The sequence below is a fragment of the Malaclemys terrapin genome, chromosome 5 (assembly GCF_027887155.1).
Source record: "Malaclemys terrapin pileata isolate rMalTer1 chromosome 5, rMalTer1.hap1, whole genome shotgun sequence".
Taxonomy (NCBI): domain Eukaryota; kingdom Metazoa; phylum Chordata; order Testudines; family Emydidae; genus Malaclemys; species Malaclemys terrapin.
Window position 1 is genome coordinate 90218259 of NC_071509.1, and position 22249 is coordinate 90240507.

General features: G+C 42.1%; 1 protein-coding gene across 1 annotated transcript in view; it reads right to left on the reverse strand.

Moving 5' to 3' along the window:
* The window catches only part of ZNF330 (zinc finger protein 330), a 25798-nt gene continuing 3549 nt past the window's right edge, over positions 1 to 22249 (reverse strand). Inside the window, exons 2-10 of the mRNA XM_054031091.1 lie at positions 20736 to 20865; positions 20437 to 20456; positions 20273 to 20343; positions 15456 to 15535; positions 13544 to 13670; positions 11568 to 11672; positions 4415 to 4461; positions 3143 to 3260; positions 1 to 2250 (exon numbers count right to left, since the gene is read on the reverse strand). Coding sequence (XP_053887066.1) covers positions 1985 to 2250; positions 3143 to 3260; positions 4415 to 4461; positions 11568 to 11672; positions 13544 to 13670; positions 15456 to 15535; positions 20273 to 20343; positions 20437 to 20456; positions 20736 to 20855 — 954 coding nt within the window. The 5' untranslated portion in view covers positions 20856 to 20865 and the 3' untranslated portion in view covers positions 1 to 1984. The remainder of the gene's footprint in view (positions 2251 to 3142; positions 3261 to 4414; positions 4462 to 11567; positions 11673 to 13543; positions 13671 to 15455; positions 15536 to 20272; positions 20344 to 20436; positions 20457 to 20735; positions 20866 to 22249) is intronic.

Sequence of the window (22249 nt, forward strand, 5' to 3'; positions counted from 1 at the left end):
TATGGCTCCCGGAGCCAAGCACATTAACAGAATTTAATTCCAGTAAATAATAATAAAAAAAGTAACATTTGCAGATGACACACATAATTGCAGTATTAAACAGAACTGAAAGAAATCACACATCCTTTCAGCACTCCCAAGACTTTGTAGTAGCACTTAATTATTTTACATATGAGGTATCCGTCAAGCTCTGCAACTAGTCAGCGTTTGTCTGTAGAATCACCAAGGGAAGACCGATTCACCAGTGGAAATAGCTGGGCCTAACAGTTAAGCAAGGGCTGAACTGGAGCCTACACTGCTATTGCTAATTTCACAATTTAATAATTAGTAATAGGAACAATATCAAAGGTCTGTTCATCCATTTATATGGACCACCATCACAGTAGAATGTGAATGCCTCACACTTATCCTTACACCACACTTTTGGAGGTGAGGAAGCACTATTACCCCCTTTGTACAGATTGGGGGAACTGAGCCCTAGATCCTAAAAGGTATTTAGGCACTGCCAGAGAAACTAAGTGACTTGCATAGAGCCACATTCCCACCTCCAGTTTCTCTGGTCTTTCAAGCAGGAATTATTCAGCTGAATTGCAAATGCATCTCACAGAAAATCTCCAGTGCTTCTCTTTTTAATCCATTAGCTCCATTTGAAGTGTCATGACACTTCAACTGAATACATCAAAGCACCTGGCTCTGCTGCAAGGTGGCACAATATGGTCAACCTGAATAGTGATGAGAGGAAGAAGGCAATTTATTAAAAGCTGGGGAAGATGCACATAGCATGCAAAACAGAAAGTCTGTGTGCGCACACACATGTTGCTGCTGTATGGGAAGTATTAGTGGAAGAAAGTGGAAGGAAAAAAGATTTAGCTGCAGTTACACCAAGTTCCAGTTCCAATTTTTTACTTTAAACAATTTAAATTGGAACTGTTTCTTGGAAGAATCACTTGACTTTCATAAAAAGCAGCAAATAATTCCTAATATTTTGATTATAAAGTAATCAGTGTCAGCAAGACACTCCAAAGCATGCATCACTTCTTCTGTGGTTGTGACAGTCTTGTACTAACAAGGAACAGGGTGCTATTCCAACAGAACACAAACATCCTATTATCTTATTTTAACAAAAATCCTAGGTTTGATTCTTATTGAATCTTTGATTTCTTCCTGCTGCAATGCAGGTGAAGGGGTAGAATAGACTAGTTACCACCCTTTTGACCCCTCTTTGCAAACAATGATACTATACTAAAAGAAAATGATGCTTTTATTGGGTAGGAAGGATACATTAACATTTTTATTGTGATAAATAAACCTTCTGATCTTATGTATGTAGGTGACACCGTAGGTGACTGTACATAATGTCTATGATTAATGTATAATGTTCAAAAGGCATGGAATGATAATGTTATGTTATGGGGAAATGTATTGATCTGTCTCGCCTACATGAAATGGTAAAGTTATTTTAATTTCAGTTTATATTTGGCTCATGATAGGCCTGCAGTAAGTGCTTTCCTAGTACTCAGTCCAGATCAATATTTATGAAAACTCACTACAGAATGCTGCTGACTTTTATTTTGTAAGCCAAAAATGAATACAGCCACCCACTTACACCACTACATATAATTTATGAAATCAGATTACAGAATTACAGTCAAAATTACTCAAGAAAAATAACTTAATTTCTGATGAACAGATGGAAACAAATCCCTTTACCCTCCTACACTCCCAACTTGGTGGGGGGAGAAGACATTAAGCTATTACACTCAGTAATCGTGAGATCAAAACCACTTTGGTTACTTGCATGAATATGAACATTTATCTGTTTTCCTCCACACACATACACCTTGAGTTTCTACAGAAGTTCCATGCCCTTTTTCCCTAATACACTTTGAAGCTTAAGTGCCTGGCAGAGCTATTCTAGTGGCACGCATAAAGCACTCCTATACTTATTCCTTCCAAATGCTATAGAGCTCCCCACTATGTAATCTTAGTCTTCCGCTTCTTCATAGTGGGCATAGCCACTAGCATAGGTCCTTCCTAAATTCAAGTTACTGAATAAATCTGTGGTCTCTGTTTCAGAATCCTTCCCTCCCTCCTCATCATCATCCTCTGCTTCATCCTCTTCATATTCGTCGTCATGGTCACCTGCATCTCCATCCTTACCCGATGAGAGGTTCTTCCAGTAGGCATCATAGCCAGAAGCTCCATCTGCCTCTTCACCGCCTGTCTGCCGGCCAAACTTCAGAGAGCGTACTGTGAATAGAAAAAATAGTTAAATTCTTATTCTTCAGCCTCAATCATAAGACACCCACTCATCAATGGAGCATTTGACATTTCTCCATCTACCATCCATCTTCACCACCTACTCAAGAGTATACTGTCAGCAAACAGTCCAGGACTAAAATGATCAGTCTCTTGAGAGACTTTAACTGGTTGTTTTCAGGTTTGATCCTTAAAGTCAGAGCACCTAACTATGACAGACCCTTTTTCTGCTGTTCCCCATCCAAAATATCTTCTCTCCAGAGATATTCATACATAAAATATCTGGTACATTATTGTATTTAGATCATAAACTCTTCAGGACCAGAACTTTGGCTGTAGAGCACACTTCTGGTACTGTAATAAATATGTATTTTATATATAGATATATAGCACCTAAGATAATGTGTGTTTTTTATGGATAAGCAGTGCTGAGTAAGCAGACTCATGTGGGTATCTTCTAATGAATTTCAGCATGCTCTTTCTTGATGGTGAAATAAGAAGTGACAGAGCAGAAGTAAACAGTGATCATAGGCACTTCTTCCTTAGACCACAACTTGAAAGTAGCACTCAAATTCAGAACCTTGTCAATCTCCAGGGCACAAATAGCAATCCTAACGAAGAGATGCTGCAGCTCAGAGTCAGCAACAACTCAAAGTACTCTCAATATAAATGCGACAAACTCCCCCAAAACATTCCAAAGCATTCAAGAACTTCAGTATTCCCATACATCCCTACACAGCCACCAATGGCATCACATGCTGCCAGTTGAAAAAGATGGAACATATTAAGTTTTCCAACACAGAAAATAAGACTCCTAGTAAATTGACTCGCTAAATTAGAGACTCAGCATTTGTTCCATTAGCATTTCAAGGACAGTCCTTACTTGACATGCTCAGATCCTTTGTCTCCTGAGTTTCATGCCCACATTTAGGGCAAGGAGGCTCTTTTCCCTTTTCTTGCTTAAAAACCTTGCTTCGGGTGTGATCATCACAGAAACAAGCCTGAAGGGGATAAAGAAAAGGATAAAAGTTTTGTCATAACATAATGCTCTTCAGCAAGCAGCAGGCAAAAAAAAAAAAAAAAAAGTTAAATTTCTAACAGCACCAGGGTAATCTGGCTGAGATTAAAATTTAACTAGTTCTTTCTATAGTGGGACTGGAATTCGTGTACAATCTATCCACTAATTGCTTCTGTGCTGGACAAGGTTCCACTGCCTTCTAGGGAAGGGAAGCCAGGAGGATGCTGGAACTGGAAAAAGAGGACGGTGGCCGAGGAAACAGGGTCCTCAAGGAGTGCCCTGTCTTGGAAGTTGTCAGCCAGGAGGCTGTCCTCAGTCACTGGGAGCACTGTCTGATAGACCTCAGCCATATAGGTACTGGGTTAGTCCAACAAGTTTAAAAGAAAACAAAACTAAACTTCAAATGTCTGTCTTGCAGGGCAGTGTGTTCATTGTCCTGCTAAATGGAACCTCTCCCTGCCACACAGTCAGTCAGTTTGTAACTAAAAGAAGACACCAATGTGAATTAGTACTAATTAAGCACCAACAGTGTGCTCAGCCCTGTCCAGGACATTTCAATAAAGACAGTTCCTGCTCTGAACTCTGAGGCGCACACAGTAAGAATAGGAGACTGAGAGAATGGGGTTAATTAGATTGATTTTTTTATTTATTTAAATTGCCCCCCCTAATGAAAAATGTTGGGGTGGACAGTACATTTGATTTGATGTAAGACTTTAGGAATGATCCAAAGGAGGAAAAGGTGGAGGCCTGGGATACTGGAATGGGAGAATCATACGCTCAGTGCAGAGGAAACAGCATTGAAGACTGTATGAAAATGGGAGCAGGAATCAACTGAGAAGAGCCTGGCTACGCTAACAGAACTGAAGGATGCAGGGGGAGAGTGGGGGTGTATTTGTGGGGGTAGAGGGAAATAACGCCAAATGAGATGAGAGATGCAGCCCTCAAAAGCAAGAATGAGAAATTAAAAACTTAAAAGTGCTGGACAAAAGGGACATTAAAAGTAATGACCCTTACCTCATACAGAAGGTATGAGTTTTCTATATATTGTGGAGGGAGATGTGACAAGGCTTGATACCAGAAGGACATGTAAGGAGAAGGAGTTACAATTATAGTTACTTAAAGTATCTATATTTTTACCTTACAACGCAGGCATGAATGCTGCCCAAGCCGATTACAGGAAACACCTGATGAAAAAATGGATAACATCAATCTTTAAAAATGAAAGGTAACTTGGCTCTTTTCTTCTACTTTATACATCCAGATCAGATCTCCAGTACCATAGGTAGCCTAAAATCACCAGTGTCACCAAACAAAATGAAAAGATAATACAGCGAAATACATATTTAGCCAAATATATTATTTGAAAGGACCCTTCATTTCTCAGTAGCTTTTTCTGATCAACAGTTCCCAAAGTTACCCAATTGCAGAGTTGTCTGCCACTGAAGTTCTGAACATACATTGAATTTAAAGTATAAAAATAATGATTTTGTATTTTTTGAAGTCCTTACGATAAGTGTATCTTGCTACAATCATACTCACTGTAGTTACAGTTGTATTGGGCTATTTTAAAGAGTTTTATATACTGAGTCTAATATCTCATTAATTTGGTATAAGTTTGAGAGTAAATGGTCCCTTACCCACCCAAAACCAATTTTTTTTAAAAGATTCAAATATTTTTGCATTCTCACATCTTTACAAACATGTTGGAGATGATTGAAACCATAGTTTGTTCACAAGGTGGTTTCACCGCTTTTTTTCCCTCTCATGGTATCAAAACAAAACCCACCAGAGCTGTATAGTAACATTCCATTTAAAGTAAGGGCAAAATGCTGATTTACCCTTATTTTCCTAATTTGAAAAGGATTTGATGATGCTTAGCAACTTGCAGAATTGAGCTGTCTGTGAGTAGTTTTATAAAGAATTGTCTGTCATGTCCTTATTTAAATCATACTCATTACATATATTTACATATACAATCCAGTGTAATTTTATTGATAGCAAATACACAAGTAACAAGGAGCAGAACTGGGTTGATGGTGTTAGGGTGACCAGATTGCAAGAGTGAAATATCAGGACACATTGGGTGAGCGGGGAGGGGAGAGGACGACAATGACAGACACAGGTGCACAGAGCCATGAGGGGGGGCCCTAGGAAGCTGCGAGAGGGGTTGAAACGGCCCCTGCTGCAGCCCGCACCACAAGCCACAGGGCAAGGACACCTATTGAATTCAATGAGAATTTTGCATGTGAATTGATGTACCTAGTCAGAGATTATAACGCCAGAAGGGATCCTGTGATCACCTGGTCTCACCGCCTATATAGCACAGACATAGAACTTTCCCAAAATAATTCCTAGAGGATAGCTTTTAGAAAAAGCTTTTAGAAAAACACCATAACCCTTAGTATATTGTTAATCATTAATTACTCTTACCATTGAAAAGGTATGCCTTATATCCAGTCTGAATTTGTCTAGTTGCAGCTTCCAACCGTTGGCTCATGCTCTACCTTTCTCTGCTACACTGAAGTGCCCATTATTAACTATTTGTTCCCCATGTAGATACTTACAGTCTATAACCAAGTCACTTCTTAACCTTCTTTTTGTTAAGCTAAATAGATTGAGGTCCTTGAGTCGATCACTATAAGGCATGTTTTATAATCCTTTAATCAGTCTTGTGACTCTTCTCTGAACACTCTCCGATTTATCAATATCTTTCTTAAATTGTGCACACCAGAACTGGACACAGTATTCCAGCAGTGGTTGCACCAGTGCCAAATACAGAGATAAAATAACCTCTCTAAGCCTGCTTGAGATTCCCATATTTAGGCATCTGGTCACCCTATTTCTGTATGCATTTCCCCAGGTTTTTTTGTAAAAATCAAAACTGAACTGCCCCAGAAATTCTGGCATGTGGAATCACTGTGAAACTCACATGGCTCCAACCCTGCTGATGAACCTTTAGATCCACTGCACAGACTTCTGCCATTTGAGCTAATGGAGTAAGTGATGGCAGAGGCAGTAGGTTGTCATACGTGATAGATCAGCTCTATAGGGGGATAAGACACTTATTTTTGCCACTGGGTTTCACAGATATCTGCTGACAGAAGAGGAACTGTGAAACTCAGGAATCCTGGGTCTATCCCAGGCTCTTGAATGGAGTGGTCTCTAGTAGTCAAAGACCCTTCTTCCCCGTCCCCTCCAGTCTATGTCTATCCTATTGCTGTCTAACCCGCCCCAGCTCCTCATCTGATTTCAACTGCCCCCCACTACCGCTCTGGATTCCTTGTCCCAGTTTCCTGGTCCTGTCTCACTCTCCTCTCTCCCCGCCCCCATCCCTCAGATGGGATGTTCGTTCCAGACTGGCAAAATTATAAGGCTTCCCAACATTTCCCATTCCAAATTTTCGGTTGCTTAACTATAGGCTAGCTCTGCCTACAACAAAGCATATTCAGAACCTCTGCTTAAGGGGATTATAAGTGTAGCAACCTCCATCATAGCTAGTCACCAAAGATGGAACCTGAGCCATCCAGACTTAAAAGCATGAGCTTCTACTACTTGAGTTCCCTTAGCTGGTAGCTATGCAGTTATCCTCTTAAAAATTCACCAGAGGAGGGCACATGTTGGACAGCTGAATTACAAAAGTGCCAAATATTATTATTAGACCCGCAATACTTTTCACAATGAACATCAGCAGGGGATAAATTGGGAGTTTAAGAATATTTGGAAAACAATTTTAGAATAACATTCAGTGCTGTGGTTTAAAAGAAAAAAAAACCTGTTAAAACTCATAACTTAGCAGTGTTCAGTGTTTGAAGGAAAAAAAAAAAAATTTTAGGGCTATGGGATACAAAAGTTAAGAATGTTGAAACAGGAAGATGTTATGCTTAGTTACCACTTGGGCAAGGCGGCGTGCTATGTAATACTTGCAAAATTTCACTGGAATGTTTTACAATATATAGCAGCGCAATGCTGATTCCATTGATATTGTTGAGCAATTCATGCTGATTTTATTTCAGCCCACATCTTAATAGTTTTGAATACTATAGATCACAATTTTCAGCTCAGTTGGTCTGAACATGCAGAGCTTTAAAACTGCTACTCTCTAAACTGTATATTAACTACAATTTTATAAACCTGCATGTCAGAAACCTGTGTGCCACTACTACTAGACAGTGGCACAAGGCAATTCAGTGTGAATCACAGAAATGTAGGACTGGAAGGGACATCAACAGGTCATCTGGTCAAACCCCTGCACTGAGGCAGGACTGAGTAATAATAACACTAGACCATCCTTGACAGGTGTTTGTCTAACCTCTTAAAAAACTCCAATGACTGCTATTCCATAACCTCTCTAGGTAATTTGTCCAGTGCTTAACTACCTTTTATAGTTAGGAAGTTTTTCCTAATGTCTAACCTAAATCTCCCTTACTACAATTTAAGCCCATTGCTTCTTTTTCCTGCATGTTCTGAGTGGGACAGGGGTGAGTCCAGGCAGTGGGATTAGGGGCAGGGAGGTCGAGGAAGTCAGTGGGTGTGTGGGGATAGACCAGGGGAAGCAGGGTGGAGGAACTGAGGGGGACAGGACTGGGGGGGGGGGGGGGAAGAATGGGACAGGACTGGGATGGGGGGAGTAGGGTAGGAGCTGAGGGGAGCATGAATGGGACAGGGTAGAGAGCTGTGTAGAGTGGGGTGGGGCGGGGGAGACAATGGGGCTGGGTTGGGAAGGGTCGGGGCGGTTGGGGAGAGGGACAGGGTCTGGAGGGGATGAGACAGAGGGGAGCAGGACTGGAATGGGGGGAAGTTGAGGGGGTGGGACAGCAGGGGGAGTGATGGGGGTGGGATGATGGGAGAGGCTGAAGAAGAGATTTGGGGTAGGACAGGGACTGAGGGCAGTGGGTTCGGGGTGGGAGGTACAGGGGGAACTGCGGGGAGGCTGAGGGAACAGGGTCAGGGTGGGGGCTGAGGGCAGTGGGTCAGGTCTACACTGGCACCTCTCAGCATTGCTGTGCCGGGCGGCAGACCTGCGTCAGTGCTACCCTGGCAATGGAAGAGTCCTCAGTGGAAATGCAGACTTCATGACACAGACCCTCCTCGTCACTTCAAACCTGATGCTGCTCTGGTCAGTTGCTAGGCTTTTGTCACTTTCAAACCCATGCAGGGTATCTGGCTCTTTTTCAGTTCTCAGGTTAAGAAAAGCCTCTGCATTTTGTGAGGGCTTCAGCATTCACATTCCTACTTCACAAACTATCTGCCTGACACATTGCCCCCAGGGCATTAATCTTTATTCATTATCGGCAGGTCCATCAGATTAACGAGCAACACAGGGGGAGGCAACACAATGGTGTCAAGGATTTTTAATTTTTCAAACCACTTTGGCCTCAACAGGGATAACAGCAAATCTGGACAGAGCAGATGGGTGTCAGGATGGGTTTGGGTATTTATTTATTTATTTAAATTGAAAATGTTTGGGTCTGAGCAAAGGCTGCAAACTTCCCTTTGGAAACCTCTGCTGATCTTTTGCCCCAGGGGCTAATGACAGCCTGGAATCCCGGACAGATTTCCACATCCATGCAGGGTGAGATGATCGGGGGGAGGGGAGGGACTGTGGAGGAGGCTGTTGGAACAGGGGCAGGGACTGAGGGCAATGGATTGAGGGTGGGGGGCACAGGGGGGACACTGCGGGGGAGGCTGAGGGAACAGGGAGGACTGGGGGAGGCAGAGGGAACAGGGTCAGGGGGACTGAGGGCAGTGGATTGAGGGTGGGGGACACTGCAGGGGAAGCTGAGGGAACAGGGTCAGGGTGGGGGCTGAGGGCAGTGGATTGAGGGTGGGGGCACGGGCGACTGTGGGGGAGGCAGAGGGAACAGCATCAGGGGAACTGAGGGCAGTGGATTGAGGTTGGGGGGCACAGGGGGGACACTGCGGGGGAGGCTGAGGGAACAGGGTCAGGGGGACTGAGGGCAGTGGATTGAGGTTGGGAGGCACGGGGGACTGTGGGGGAGGCTGAGGGAACAGGGTCAGGGTGGGGCCTGAGGGCAGTGGGTCTGGGGGGAGCCCCCCAGAGGGACCTGCCAGGGGGCCAGGTGAGCCCAGCAGTGCATACCTGGAGCGGCTCCCAGGAAGCATCCAGCAGGCTGGTCCCTACTAGTCCCTCTGGCCCCTTCCCGCCCCGCTGCAGCACGCAGGGGAACGAGACCTCCTCGCTGCCTCTCTGTGGGCAGGGGCAGGGCTGCGCTCTGCAGGCTCCTGCCGGCCAGACGGGAGGCCCCGTGAGCTGGCACTGCCGCGCCAGGAGCTCAGCTGCGCGCTGCCCCAGGGCCCAGGGAGGGAAGGTGAGTGGCGCCGGCAGCGCCGGCTTGCCATGGTCCCCCTCATACAGGGTGACCAGACGTCCTGACCAATGTAAGGTAGGGACGTGGGACAAGTCCCCTAAAATCAGGACTGTCCCGATAATATCAGGACATCTGGTCACCCTAGATGGTGTCTATAAAATCGAGGTTGCCTTAATATTTTCATTTTATTTTTATCTCCACAAGAGGGAGTACTGTAAATGAAATGAAATAGGATTTTATACCTTAATGAGGCTTGTTGGATAAAGAATGCATGACCATGCACAGCTTGTTTTGAATCTTTACAAATATTTTATCATGTGCATTGTTTATAACCAAACCGCCATCTCACTCTCATCCAACCGTGAGAACAAGCTTTTAAAGCTTCAGAAATGAACAGTAGGGATTCTTCCTTTTGCAGAAGCTGAGCAGAGGTGGGGGATCTGTCATATTCAAAGACACTGTGAATATTAATTAGTACATTAAAGTATTCCCATGAGGTAGTCTGCATTTTTAAATGTGTTTTGGGTTTTTTTACAGCTACATTTTATATTTCAAACTTATGAAATAAAACACTTTTTTGTAGCTAGAGTGGGATTGGCCATATCTGTTTGACAATATTTAAATTTAATATAAAACTATCTCACACAGTCCATCTCTCTACTAGGACTACCCTGCGCTGTAGAATGTTAAACATAGCGTAAACCTTGTAAAGTAACTTCTTCACTCACTGTAACATCACAGCTGTGAATTAAGAGTCAACCCATCAAGAGGAAATTATCCCTTTTGAGCAGCAGTTGCTGCTCCAATGGTGCCTCACAGGAAGGCATTCTGGCAGTACATAAAGGGGAGCTAATCAAGGCTCAGGCAACAGTTGGCAGGGGAAAAAAAGGAATGAGAGATGAAAAGGAGAGGGGAGACTTAGAAAAATAGATTATAAAATTTAAAACAGGAATATTTTGAATCATGAGCTACCATTGAGGCCAAGAGCTTAGTAGATTCATAAAAGGACTGGGCATTTATATGGACAACAAGAACGTGTAGTCAGGATAGCAAGGATTTAAAAAAAAAAAAAAAAAAGGCACAAAACCAAACACAACTAAGTTTTGAAAGCAGTATAAACCCTCATGTGTTGGGCATAAGCCATCCCCTAATTAACAAGAAGAAAATTATCCTATGGACAGTATGTTTCATACATGCCTACTACCGGTTTTTTTTTCCCCCCATCTTCCTCTGAAACAGTTGGAATTGGCTATGGTTGGATACTGGACTAGCTAGACCACCAGCCTGATCTGATATTACAATTCCTCTGTTCCTGTAAGGTTTCAAGTCCATCTGAGGTTTTTAAGTTTTGCCCACATGATTTTATGGCTGTACCAGATCCCCTATGGTAATCAAAATTTGATAGCTTGTAGTTTCCTGTTCTTTGATCTATGTATTAAAGTATATGCTGTTAAAATATGAATGTTGACCCTTTGCTCTATACATAGAGAGATAGAGAGAGACCCTTTGCTCTCTCTATCTATATTTATAGGCCCTGATCCAAAGCCCATGGACTTTGGATAAAAAAACTTCTCCACACCTTCTGCATCCTTCTCGCATTCCTCTTCGTGCCTTCATCTGTGCTGTATTCTACACGATAGGCCAAGTGCATGATTCAAGTCCCTCCTCAAAACTCACTTCTTCAGATGCTAACCCACATTGACCAAAAACTCCTGTCTTCTATTCAAGGAGTTCCAGCTGAACCACAAGGAATCTGGGGAAGTGCAGCCATGCTAGACAGAGCCAACATTATTTCTAAGGGACCAACAGGAAAAACTCCTGTTGCCTAACCAGCTGGGATAATCACACTGGACAAATGAAATACCAGGCCATTTTTCACCACCTAAGCAGGTATTATTACACAGTAGGAAGAAGTGAATCTGCTTAACATTGGTGAAAGGGGTTTTAAGTGGATAACTTACATTTAAATGTCTCTGCCTCCAAAACTTGGCAGCTGGCTTGATGCTCAAACTGATCATCTTCGCAGAGGAAATTATGACAAAAAGAGCAGCTGAATATTCTGCCTCCTACAAGATTTATCAAGACAAATAGAAAAAAGAGCAAGCATGGGTTGAAAGGAGGGTTTTTTGTTTTTGTTTTTGTTTTTTTTTAACTCATGCAATTTAGGCTGCTTTACATGGGTTTGACTAAGAATAAATTTTCCCTTCTGTCACAAAACACTTAAGAAGAAAATCCTAAATTAAACATTGTCCATCTGGCATTACTCTGAAATATACTACACATTATAATGACACAGGATAGCATAAAAGGGAACCAAGGAACACTACTGGTCATTTTATTCTTATAATATTTTGATTTGATTATGGCTGAAAGAGATCATGTTAGGACATTTGGGCCAAAATATCCCTTTTCCATGCTTACCATCCCCTCTCCAAAATATAAATTTGGTTGAAATACACAATAGGAACTCCACAATTGGAGACTAGTGTAGTTTGATCAAGGAGCTGGGTACCAAAAGAAACAAAACACCTCTTCTAGTGCAAGGAAAGGAGCAAGAATACCAAAGAGACAGCCAGTGTTTACACAACCTATTGGAGTGATATGACATAAGGCTCTCGACACTGAAGTGATGAATGCAGTATAAATGCCTAAATAGATTACATAAATACTCCTGAGTTGTAATCCCATTTTAGACAGATTACCTATATGCTGTTGGGCACGTAATTTAAATTCTGTCTCCATTTACCCATTGTAAAATGGGGATGATGCTTAGTAAGCTTCCAGGTGTGCTTTGAAGATGTAAAATGCGACATTAAGTGTTGAGTGTTACAATACTCTAGACCAAGGGTTCTCAACCTTTTTCTTTGAGGCCCCCCCAAACATGCTATTAAAAACTCCATGGCCTACCTGTGCCACAATAACTGGTTATCTGCATATAAAAGCCAGGGCCGGCATTAGGGGGTAGCAAGCCAGGCAACTGCCTGGGGCCCCATGTCACAGGGGCCCTCGGGAAGCTACATTGTTCAGGTTTCAACTTCAGGTGGCAGGACTCAGGGCCCTGGGCTTCAGCTTTCTACCCGGGGCCCCAGTAAGTCTAATGCTGGCCTTGCTTGGCATCCCCCATGAAACCTGTTCATAGCCCCCCCAGGGGGCCCCGGACCCCTGGTTGAGAACCACTGTCTAGACACTATTAGGGTTACCATATTTTAAGTGTCCGAAAAGAGGACACTCCACGGGCCCCAGCACCGGCCCCGCCCCAACTCCGCCCCGGCCCTGTCCCTTCCCGGCCCCGCCCCAACTCCGCCCCCTCCCCTGGATGCTTCGTTTCCCCCCCCCCTCCCCTGGTTCCCGCAAACATTTGATTTGCGGGAATCCTGAAGCAGCATGCAAGCTGGGGTTGGGGGGCATGGCCCAGTCCGGCCCCCCTGGCCGAGCGGCTCCCTTTGGCGGCCGGCCGGCCCAGGCCAAGAGGCTCTGGCCCGGCGTCTCCCGTCTGGCTTGGCTTGGGCCCTAGGGTGCCGGCCTCCGGCCCAGCACCGCCAGCTCCAGCCCCCAGGCCCCAGGCCGAGCACTGCCCGGCCCGGCACCGCCGGCCCCCGGCCGAGCACTGCCCAGCCCCAGCCCCCGGCACCGCACCTCCGGCCCCGGCCAGGTGGCCGGGCCGAGCACCGCCACCCCCGGCCCCGCACCACCACCCCTGGCCGGGCCCCCAGCCGAGCACCGCCGGCCCCAGCGGCTCCAGCTCCCGGCCGAGCACCGCCAGTCCCTCCCTTCCTCCCTATTTTCCCAGACATGTCCGTCTTTTTGGGATTTTCCCCCCGGACGGGGATTTGAGGCCCAAAAAGCCGGACATGTCCGGGAAAATCCAGACGTATGGTAACCCTAGACACTATATGCAAAAAATGAGTTTTCTTTCCTTCAATCTTAAACAACTTACCGTGATCCCAGACACTTCTTTCACACTCAATGCATTCTGCATCTGCAAGAGGGCAGATACAAGCATGTGTGCTGAGACACTTCCTACCATGGCAGACCCAAGCTTCACAGAAATCACAGATTGCACCCTGCAAACACAGAAAGACATCATCTTGGAACATCTATCATATCTAAAGAGAAATTCTGCTTCTGTACTCTAGAATGTGCCCATGTATCCACTCGGGCTATCAGTGGGCTCATTCCACTTTAGGGGCATGTGGTTTGAGGGGAGGTGAAGGTAAGGCATATTACCCCTTTCACCTTTACACCCAGTAGATAAAAATGTATCCAGATTCTAATCAACTCCTTTCAATATTCAGCTCATGTTCTAGGCATTCACTTCTGCAGGACTTAATCTAATCAACTGTGCTTTGGTTTTGCTGTTTTATTTTTTCCATTAATGTCTTGAATCTTATGCATGAAAAATAGCTTTCTCCCCTATAATTTATGGATATGATCTTTCAGCCTTGTTGACATATATGAGATAATGCTCTGGCAAAAATACAGTTTATCAAATCAAAAACCACTCAAGCTATTCTTACAGCTTAAATCAACTATTTAGATTTTATAACAAACTCTACACTAGAACTCTGACCTCTTAAGACAGTAAAGGTCATATAACATAAGAAAGGTAAGGCAAAAATTAAGTAATCAGTTTATAACCAATTTAATTTTACAGTTAAAGTTACAAGACTACAAACCTCAAACTTCAATTTTAATATTTGACAGACAGAAGATTTCCTACCTCACATATGACAGCAACTTCACAATATACTGTATGCATAGGAATTTAATGGAGTTACATCAACATAAAACTGACATACTGGAGTGGAGAATCAGGCCCACAGTGTTAAGATTCAATGAAAAATCTGTTGCATTTTAAGGCACAGAATGATTTTGTTATTGCAAACAGTCCACTACCTAGCGGAGGCAGCTGCAGGCATATATTTACATAAATTTTCCACACAGGAGCCCCATCTCCCTAAATTTTAAATTTTTAAGAATTTCTTTGGCAATATTCACATTTACAAATAATACTTTTGGTATTTCAAAGGGACTTATCACTTAACTATATAAGGGATGAAAAAGGAAAATAAGTTACTGATTTACAGAACAATCACTGTAAATAAAATTATTTATGGTTTAAACATAGTTCTCAGTGACTGCATTCTAAAAATCTACATAACTCCATTAGCTTCAATGGCATTAATCTAGATTTACACCATTTTAATAGAGATCTCATTGGGGTCTACTCAGGTATGTATGAAAAGATACTTAAGTGCATAAGAGTTTGCGGGATCTGCGTTTAAAGTGTTAATTTAGCTTTGTAGTCCTATGGAGATGTATTTTGTTACAGTGTACTGAGAATAATAATATTCTGAGGTTTAGTCTGATATTATTCTATAAAAAATAAAAGCCCAATTCACACAGTCCAAGACCCGAAGGGACCATTCTGATATCTGGTCGAGAGGTTCTCAACCTTTGTCTTTCCGACAGCCCCTCATGCTATAAAAACTCCACAGCCCACCTGTGCTGCAATAATTGTTTTTCTACATATAAAAGCCAGAGTCGGCGGTAGGGGGTAGGAAGCAGGACAATTGCCTGGGGCCCCCATGAAGATGCATTGCTCAGGCTTCAACTTCCGCCCCAGGTGGTGGGGCTCAGGGACCTGGGCTTCAGACCCATGTGGTGGGGCTTTGGCTTTATGCCCTGGGCCCCAATGAGTCTAATGCTGGACCTGCTTGGAAGCCCCCCTGAAACCTGCTCGCACTCCCCTGGTTGAGAACCACTGATCTAGTCTGACCTTGTGTGTAACACAGACCATAGAATATTTGAAGAATTCTCCGAAAGACAACATGCTTTTATATACATACCACCATTGCAAGGCCCGTACTGTACACACCAGCATGTTTTATAACACAGTCTGAAGACTTCATCATACATTTTGTTTTCCCTATTAATCCAAAACAACAACAAATTATTTAGAGTCAAAACAGTTTCGAGTGAATGACAACGTAACAGCAGTGAAAAATAGGGAATGTAAGCAGTTACTTAAGTATATAAAAGGCACACACAAAAATGCAACCAAACAACATGCAACATGCTATCACACCTCCCTTTCTGATCCTCCAGAACAAACGATTAATTCTTTTTCTTATCCATTTAGGCCTAAATCTTTCTCACCTTACTTCTGAGATTGTAAATTCTGTAGGGCTGGGCCCATGTCTTACTGTGTGTTTTGTAGCCTGCTGAGCACTCTGTCAGCACTTCACACATCAAAAAAATCACACACAAAATTAAAAACATTATTTAGATTGCAGAGTCAAACAATCAACATTTTTACCATTCAGTAATAGTGACCATAATATAATTACATTTAGCACCCTTGTAGTGGGAAAATGCCAAAACATGCCAGCACAGTAACATTTAACTTTTTAAAAAAGGACTACAAAAGAATGAGGATGCTAGTTAGATGAAAATCAAAAAGAGCCCTCACAAAGATTAAAATACACCTCTACCCTGATATAACGCGACCCGATATAACACGAATTCGGATATAACGCAGTAAAGGAGCGTTGGGGGGGGCAGGGCTGCATGCTCCGGCAGATGAAAGCAAGTTCGATTTAACGTGGTTTCACCTATAACGCGGTAAGATTTTTTGGCTCCCAAGGACAGCGTTATATTGGGGTAGAGGTGTACCTTCAAGCATCATGAAGACTACTTAAAAACAGCATAACTGAGGCTCAGACTAAATGTATACCCCTAATCAAAAAAGACAGGAGGAAGACCAAAAGAATACCACTGTGGCTAAACTTCAGACTAATGGAGGCCATTGAGGGGGTCGGGTGGGGAATTCTTTAAAATCTGGAAGTCAAATCCTAATGTGGAAAATAGGAAGGAGCACAAACTCTGGCAAGTAAAACATAAAAGTATAATTAGGTAGACCTAGAAAAAATTTGAGAAGCAACTTGCTAAAGACACAAAAACTAACAGTACTTTTTTTCTTTTTTAAGTACATCAGAAGCCGGAAACCCAGGGAATGGAACCACAGATAACAAAAGTGTAAAAGGAGCATTCAGGGACATCAAGGCCATTGTAGAGAAGCTAAATGAATTCGCTGCAGCAGTTTACACTGGAGAAGATTTGGGGAAGATACCCACATCAGAGCTATTCGTTTGGGGCATAAATCTGACGTACTGTCCCCAATTAGAACAAATTGATACCCTACACAGTAATAAGTCACCACAACCAGACGCTGGTCATCTAAGAGTTCTGAAGGAACTCAAATATGAAATTTTGAGAACTACTAATTGTACTATGTAACCTATCACTAAAGTCAGTCTCTGGTCCAGATAACTGGAAATTAACTAATGAATGCCAATTTTTTAAAAGGGCTCCAGAGGCGATGCTGGCAATTACAGACCGGTAAGACTAATTTCTGTACTGGTGTATTGGTAGAAACTATAGTGAAGAACAAAATTATCAGACACAGAGATAAACATGATTTGTTAGGGAAAAGTCAACAGAGCTTTTGTAAAGGGAAGTTGTGCCTCATTAATCTATTAGAATTCTTTGAAAGAGTCAAAAAGCATGTGGATAAGGGTGATCCAATTGATATAGTGTACTTGGATTTTCAGAAAGCCTTTAACAAGGTCCCTCACCAAAAAGCTCTTTAAGGAAACTATATAGCCATGGCATAAGAGGAATGGTCTTTTCACGGATCAGTCACTCGTTGAAAGACAAGAAACAAAGGATAGGAATAAATGGTCAGTTTTCATAATGGAGAGAAATGAACAGCAGGGTCCCCCAAGGATCTGTATTGGGACCTGTGCTGTTCAACGTTCACTAATGTTCTGGAAAAGGAGGTTAACAGTGAAGTGGCAAAGTTTGTAGACAATGCAAAATTATTCAAAAGAGCTGAACCAAAGCAGACTGTGAGGAGTTAGAGAGTTCTCACAAAACTGGGCAACAAAATGGCAGATGTAATTCAACGTTGATAAGTGCAAAGTAATGCACAAGTGAAAAAATAAAACTCTACATATACATTGACAGATTCTAAATTTCCTCTTGCCACCCAAGAACATTATTATGGAAATGTGGTGGAGAGTTCTCTGAAAACCTCCACTCAATCGGCAGCAGCAGTCAACAAGGCTTAGCAATATGTTAGGAACTATTTGGAAATGGGATAAAAAATAAAACAGAAAATATCATAATACCACCATGTAAATCCATGGTGCATCCATGTTCAGTTCTGATTGTCCCATCTCAAAATAGATATAATGGAACTGGAAAAGGTTAAGAGAAGAGCAACAAAGATGATTCAGGGTACGGAATGGCTTCCGTACAAGGAGAGACTAAAAAGATTACGGCTGTTCAGCTTGGAAAGGAGATGACTAAGGGGGGAATATGATAGAAATTATAAAATCATGAATGGTGTGGGAAAAGTGAATATAAAAGTGTTATTTACCCTTTCCCACAATACAAAAACCAGTGTTACCCGATGAGCAGACAGCAAACAAGGGGAAGTACTATTTCGCACCGTGCACAACTAACATGATATTGTGATGGCCAAAAGTATAACTGTTCAAAAAGGAACTGGATAAGTTCATGGAGGATAGGCTCATTAATGGCTATTAGCCAAAATGGCTAGGGACACAATCTCATCCCCAGGGCGACCCTAAACCTCTGACTACCAGGAGCTGGGAATGGAAGACAGTGGTGTATCATTACATAATTGCCCTTTTCTGTACTATCCCCTGAAGCTCTGATATGGCCACTATCAGAGACAGGATAGCAGGCAAGATGGACTATATTCTGACCCATTATGGCAGCTCTTATGTTCTTCAAGTTAAGAAATGCCACATTTAGAGTTACCTCTGCAACCTTAATTCTGCCCCCTTGTGTGTCCACCTTGTGCACTGGATGAGGCCAGGTCTGGAAAAAGTAATGTGTGATCATGTATCTAAAGACTATCATAATATATATGCACAAAAGGGTTGAATGGATATTGCACAGGCAACTGCAAATCTTGCATTTCCTAGCTTTTGAGTGTTTGACTTTGCAACCTTAGTAATGTTCTTTTAACCCAGCTTTCATGGTATGCAATTTTTTTTTTAAGGAAAAATTAGGAAAAGTATTAAAAATTCTACCACGTGGAACTGTAAACTAAACCCTCTATGCAGCATCAGCAGGTGCTTATAGTACTTTAGCTACATGACAATCTACATTAGCTAATGTCAGGAAGGGTGGGGAAGGACTGCTGGAGTTATGTGCTGGGAATGGAAGGGTGGCTCAGGTCTCATCAGCATGGCTCTCTGTCCCCTTTCAGCACTTTGGGGGAGCTGGTGCCCTACATGGTACACCTAAAGGGGAGAACATTTTTTAACAGCTTTATAACTCAGGAGAATTTCATGGGACAAGAAAGCAAAAGGCATGCTTTTAGCCCTCAAGCTTTGTTCCTACCTAATTTCAGAGGCCTACTACAGACAATGAAAGTGTTAGAACTTCTTAAAAAATGGAAGCTTAGAATGTTTTAATGGAAAATTTTAGGCAGCCTAAATACAATAATCACTAGCAGCTCACCCTATGATACAAGTACCAAACAATTCTGATTGTCTTTACTAGGAAATCTTGGAAGCTTACATCTTTTTTGTAAGATACTTTTAGGAACACTTTCTTCTCTCTGTAAACATTTTACACATCAAGATAGACAAATTCAGCAAGACTCAAATCTTTTAAAAGATGTGTAATATACTAGAAGAGCAGAAAATGAACTTTCACCACTTTAGTGTAGTCTCTAGTGACAGAAAGAAGGTTTATGAATTATGATATACAGTGGAATAGTATTACACACTAATGGCCTAGTTTTTCAGAAATGCTCAGCATCTGCAGCTTCCCATGAAGTCAACAGGAACTGCAGGTGGTCAATACCTCTGAAAATCAAACCACAAATCACCAACATGCTTTATGGCAAGTAGAAAATATGTAAAAAATACATGAAAGCTTGTTAAACCAGGAAAGCAACACAATTAATTTCAAAGTATACGTCATATTTAGCCCCTCTTTACCTCCCCTTTTAAGCAAGCACCAATGCAAATAAGATTTAGTACCTGATCTAAAGCCCCCTGCTGCCAGTGGGAGTCTTTCCACTGAATTGAAAGGGCTTTGGAGCAGACCTTTAATGCACATAAGTACTGTGGTAACAATATACACATACAAAGCAAACAATTTATCACTGATTTAATTTATACTAATAAGCAGTGGTAATAACATTGTGCTAAAAGCTGCAATATTTCCTGATTAAAAGAGCAGCATTTTGGCAGCCTTTTTAACTTCGCTCTCAGCATCAAGCAATCCCACAGCCATTTATTCAAAGGGAGAGCCAGAATGTAGAACACTCTCAGTCATAACAAATAGCTAAACATGTTTTTTAAACAATAAAATCACACAAATAAACAGCCAAAACCCTTTTGGGGTCAGTGAGACTATTCATGTGCACAAGAGTTTGCACAATCAGGCCTCAAGGGGCAAATTCTCAGCTGGGCAAATTGGCATAGCCCCATGAATTTACACCAGCTGATGATCAGCTTCTAGACAGACCTAGTTAAAATACTGAGACTTTATATAAGAACACAAAGGGAATGCAGTGTAAGGGGGGGAAAGTGTATTTTCCTTTGTCAGTTACACTTACCACAGTGTGCACAAATAGGCAATTTTTGAACAGAACTACAAAAGTAGCAGAAGGCTCTATTCTTCTGTCGTCTTGTCATATGAAAAAAATCAAAACAAAGCATTAAACAAAATCTTTAAAAGTAAAAATAGGTTAAAATGCTGAAGAAAAACAAGTATATTTACCTTTGGCATTTATCACATTCCTGTGAAATGCAAATTATAGATAGTTATTTTTCCTCATGTAAAACAGTCAGTGTACAGCTTTTGTAATGATTCTGATATAATTTATGATTAGGTAACCATTAGATATGTATTTATATTGAAACACTCAAATGCTTCTTTAAATCCAAAGCTCATGATATAAATAAATTATCATATAAGTATAAAGAATAACTTTCTAATTTAATGCAGCCAATGTAACTATATCAGTGGTTTCACAGAAATTTAAAAATTGATATCATAGGTAGTTTTGGTTATTTTACCATTGAAGCATTACAAGGATGTTTAGCTAAATCTATGTTGCCCCTTGAAGCTCTTATCTGCTTTTCACGTTCTCGACGATTCTCGGCCTTCTTGCGTGCACCTGTCTTCTTTTTAGGCATTTTTCACTTTCTGTCAGAAACAACAAAAAACAATACAGACACACAAATGTTTTACATGTATGGAAGCATTAATTAGTCCTTTGTGTTCATGACCTGTAAAGGCCAGTACTATTATATTAGCATCATCTACTTCCACTCATTCCTTTCTCTGAAAGCTCAACCCCTTCATCTTTGCATGTAAATTAAGGGCCTAATCCCAAAAACATGAATTAGCTGTAGTCCCAATGACTTGAATGGAGTTACTCTGTACTGAACTCTGTGCTTGGCAATATAATCCATCTGTAAGGTAGTGGTGATGTTTTTTGTTGTTGCTTTAATTTCCCCACATGTCTTACTAATGGATCACACATAGGGTGACCAGACAGCAAGTGTGAAAAATTGGGACAGGGGATGGTGGGTAATAGGAGCCTATATAAGAAAAAGACCCAAAGATCGGGACTGTCCCTATAAAATCGGGACATCTGGTCACTCTAATCACATATGAAGTTTATTTTCTTTCTTTCACCTCTCTCTCTTCCCTCAAATCTAGACACAATCTGGTTAATTAAGTCAAAGAGCACTGTTCTTCAACGGCAAAAGTCAGAGTATTGCAGCAATCCAAACTTAACACTTACCAAACAATTAGAGAGATTTAAATTTGTTAGTCTCTAAGGTGCCACAACTAATTAGAGAGATGTGACTTGATTATAATAATGACCATGCTGAGTCGGACCTATGTTCCATCTAGCCCAGTATCCTGTCTTCCAACAGAGGCTGGTGCTAGATCGGGGTTCTCAAACTGGGGATCGGGAACCCTCCTAGGGTGCTGAGGTTATTAAATGGGGAGGTCATGAGTTGTCAGCCTCCACCCCAAACCCCGCTTTGCCTCCAGCATTGATAATGGTATTAAATATATTTAAACGTGTTTTTAATTTACAAAGGGGGTCGCACTCAGAGGCTTGCTCTGTGAAAGGGGTCACCAGTACAAAAGTTTGAGAACCACTGTGCTAGATGCTTCAGAGTGAATGAACAGAACAGGCAATTATTGAGTGATCCATCCCCTGTCGTCCAGTCCCAGCTTCTGGCAGTCAAGAGCTTGTTTAAGGGTATGTCTACACTGCCCACGTTACACTGCGGCCATGTCAGCGCTGTGACGTGGGAGAGCTCTCACGGCGATTAAAAAAAACAAAAAACACCCCGAACAAGCGGTAGTAGCTATATCGCCAGGAGCCACACTGCCTATACTGCCGCTTTTCAGCGCTAAAACTTTCGTCGCTCAGGGGGAGTTTTTCCACACACCCCGAACGACAAAAGTTTTAGCGCAGAAACTGGTACCATAGACATAGCCTAATCTTAAAATACACCAGTGAAGCTGTGTTGCTGCTGCGCTTCAGCGAAGATACTATCTTCTACAT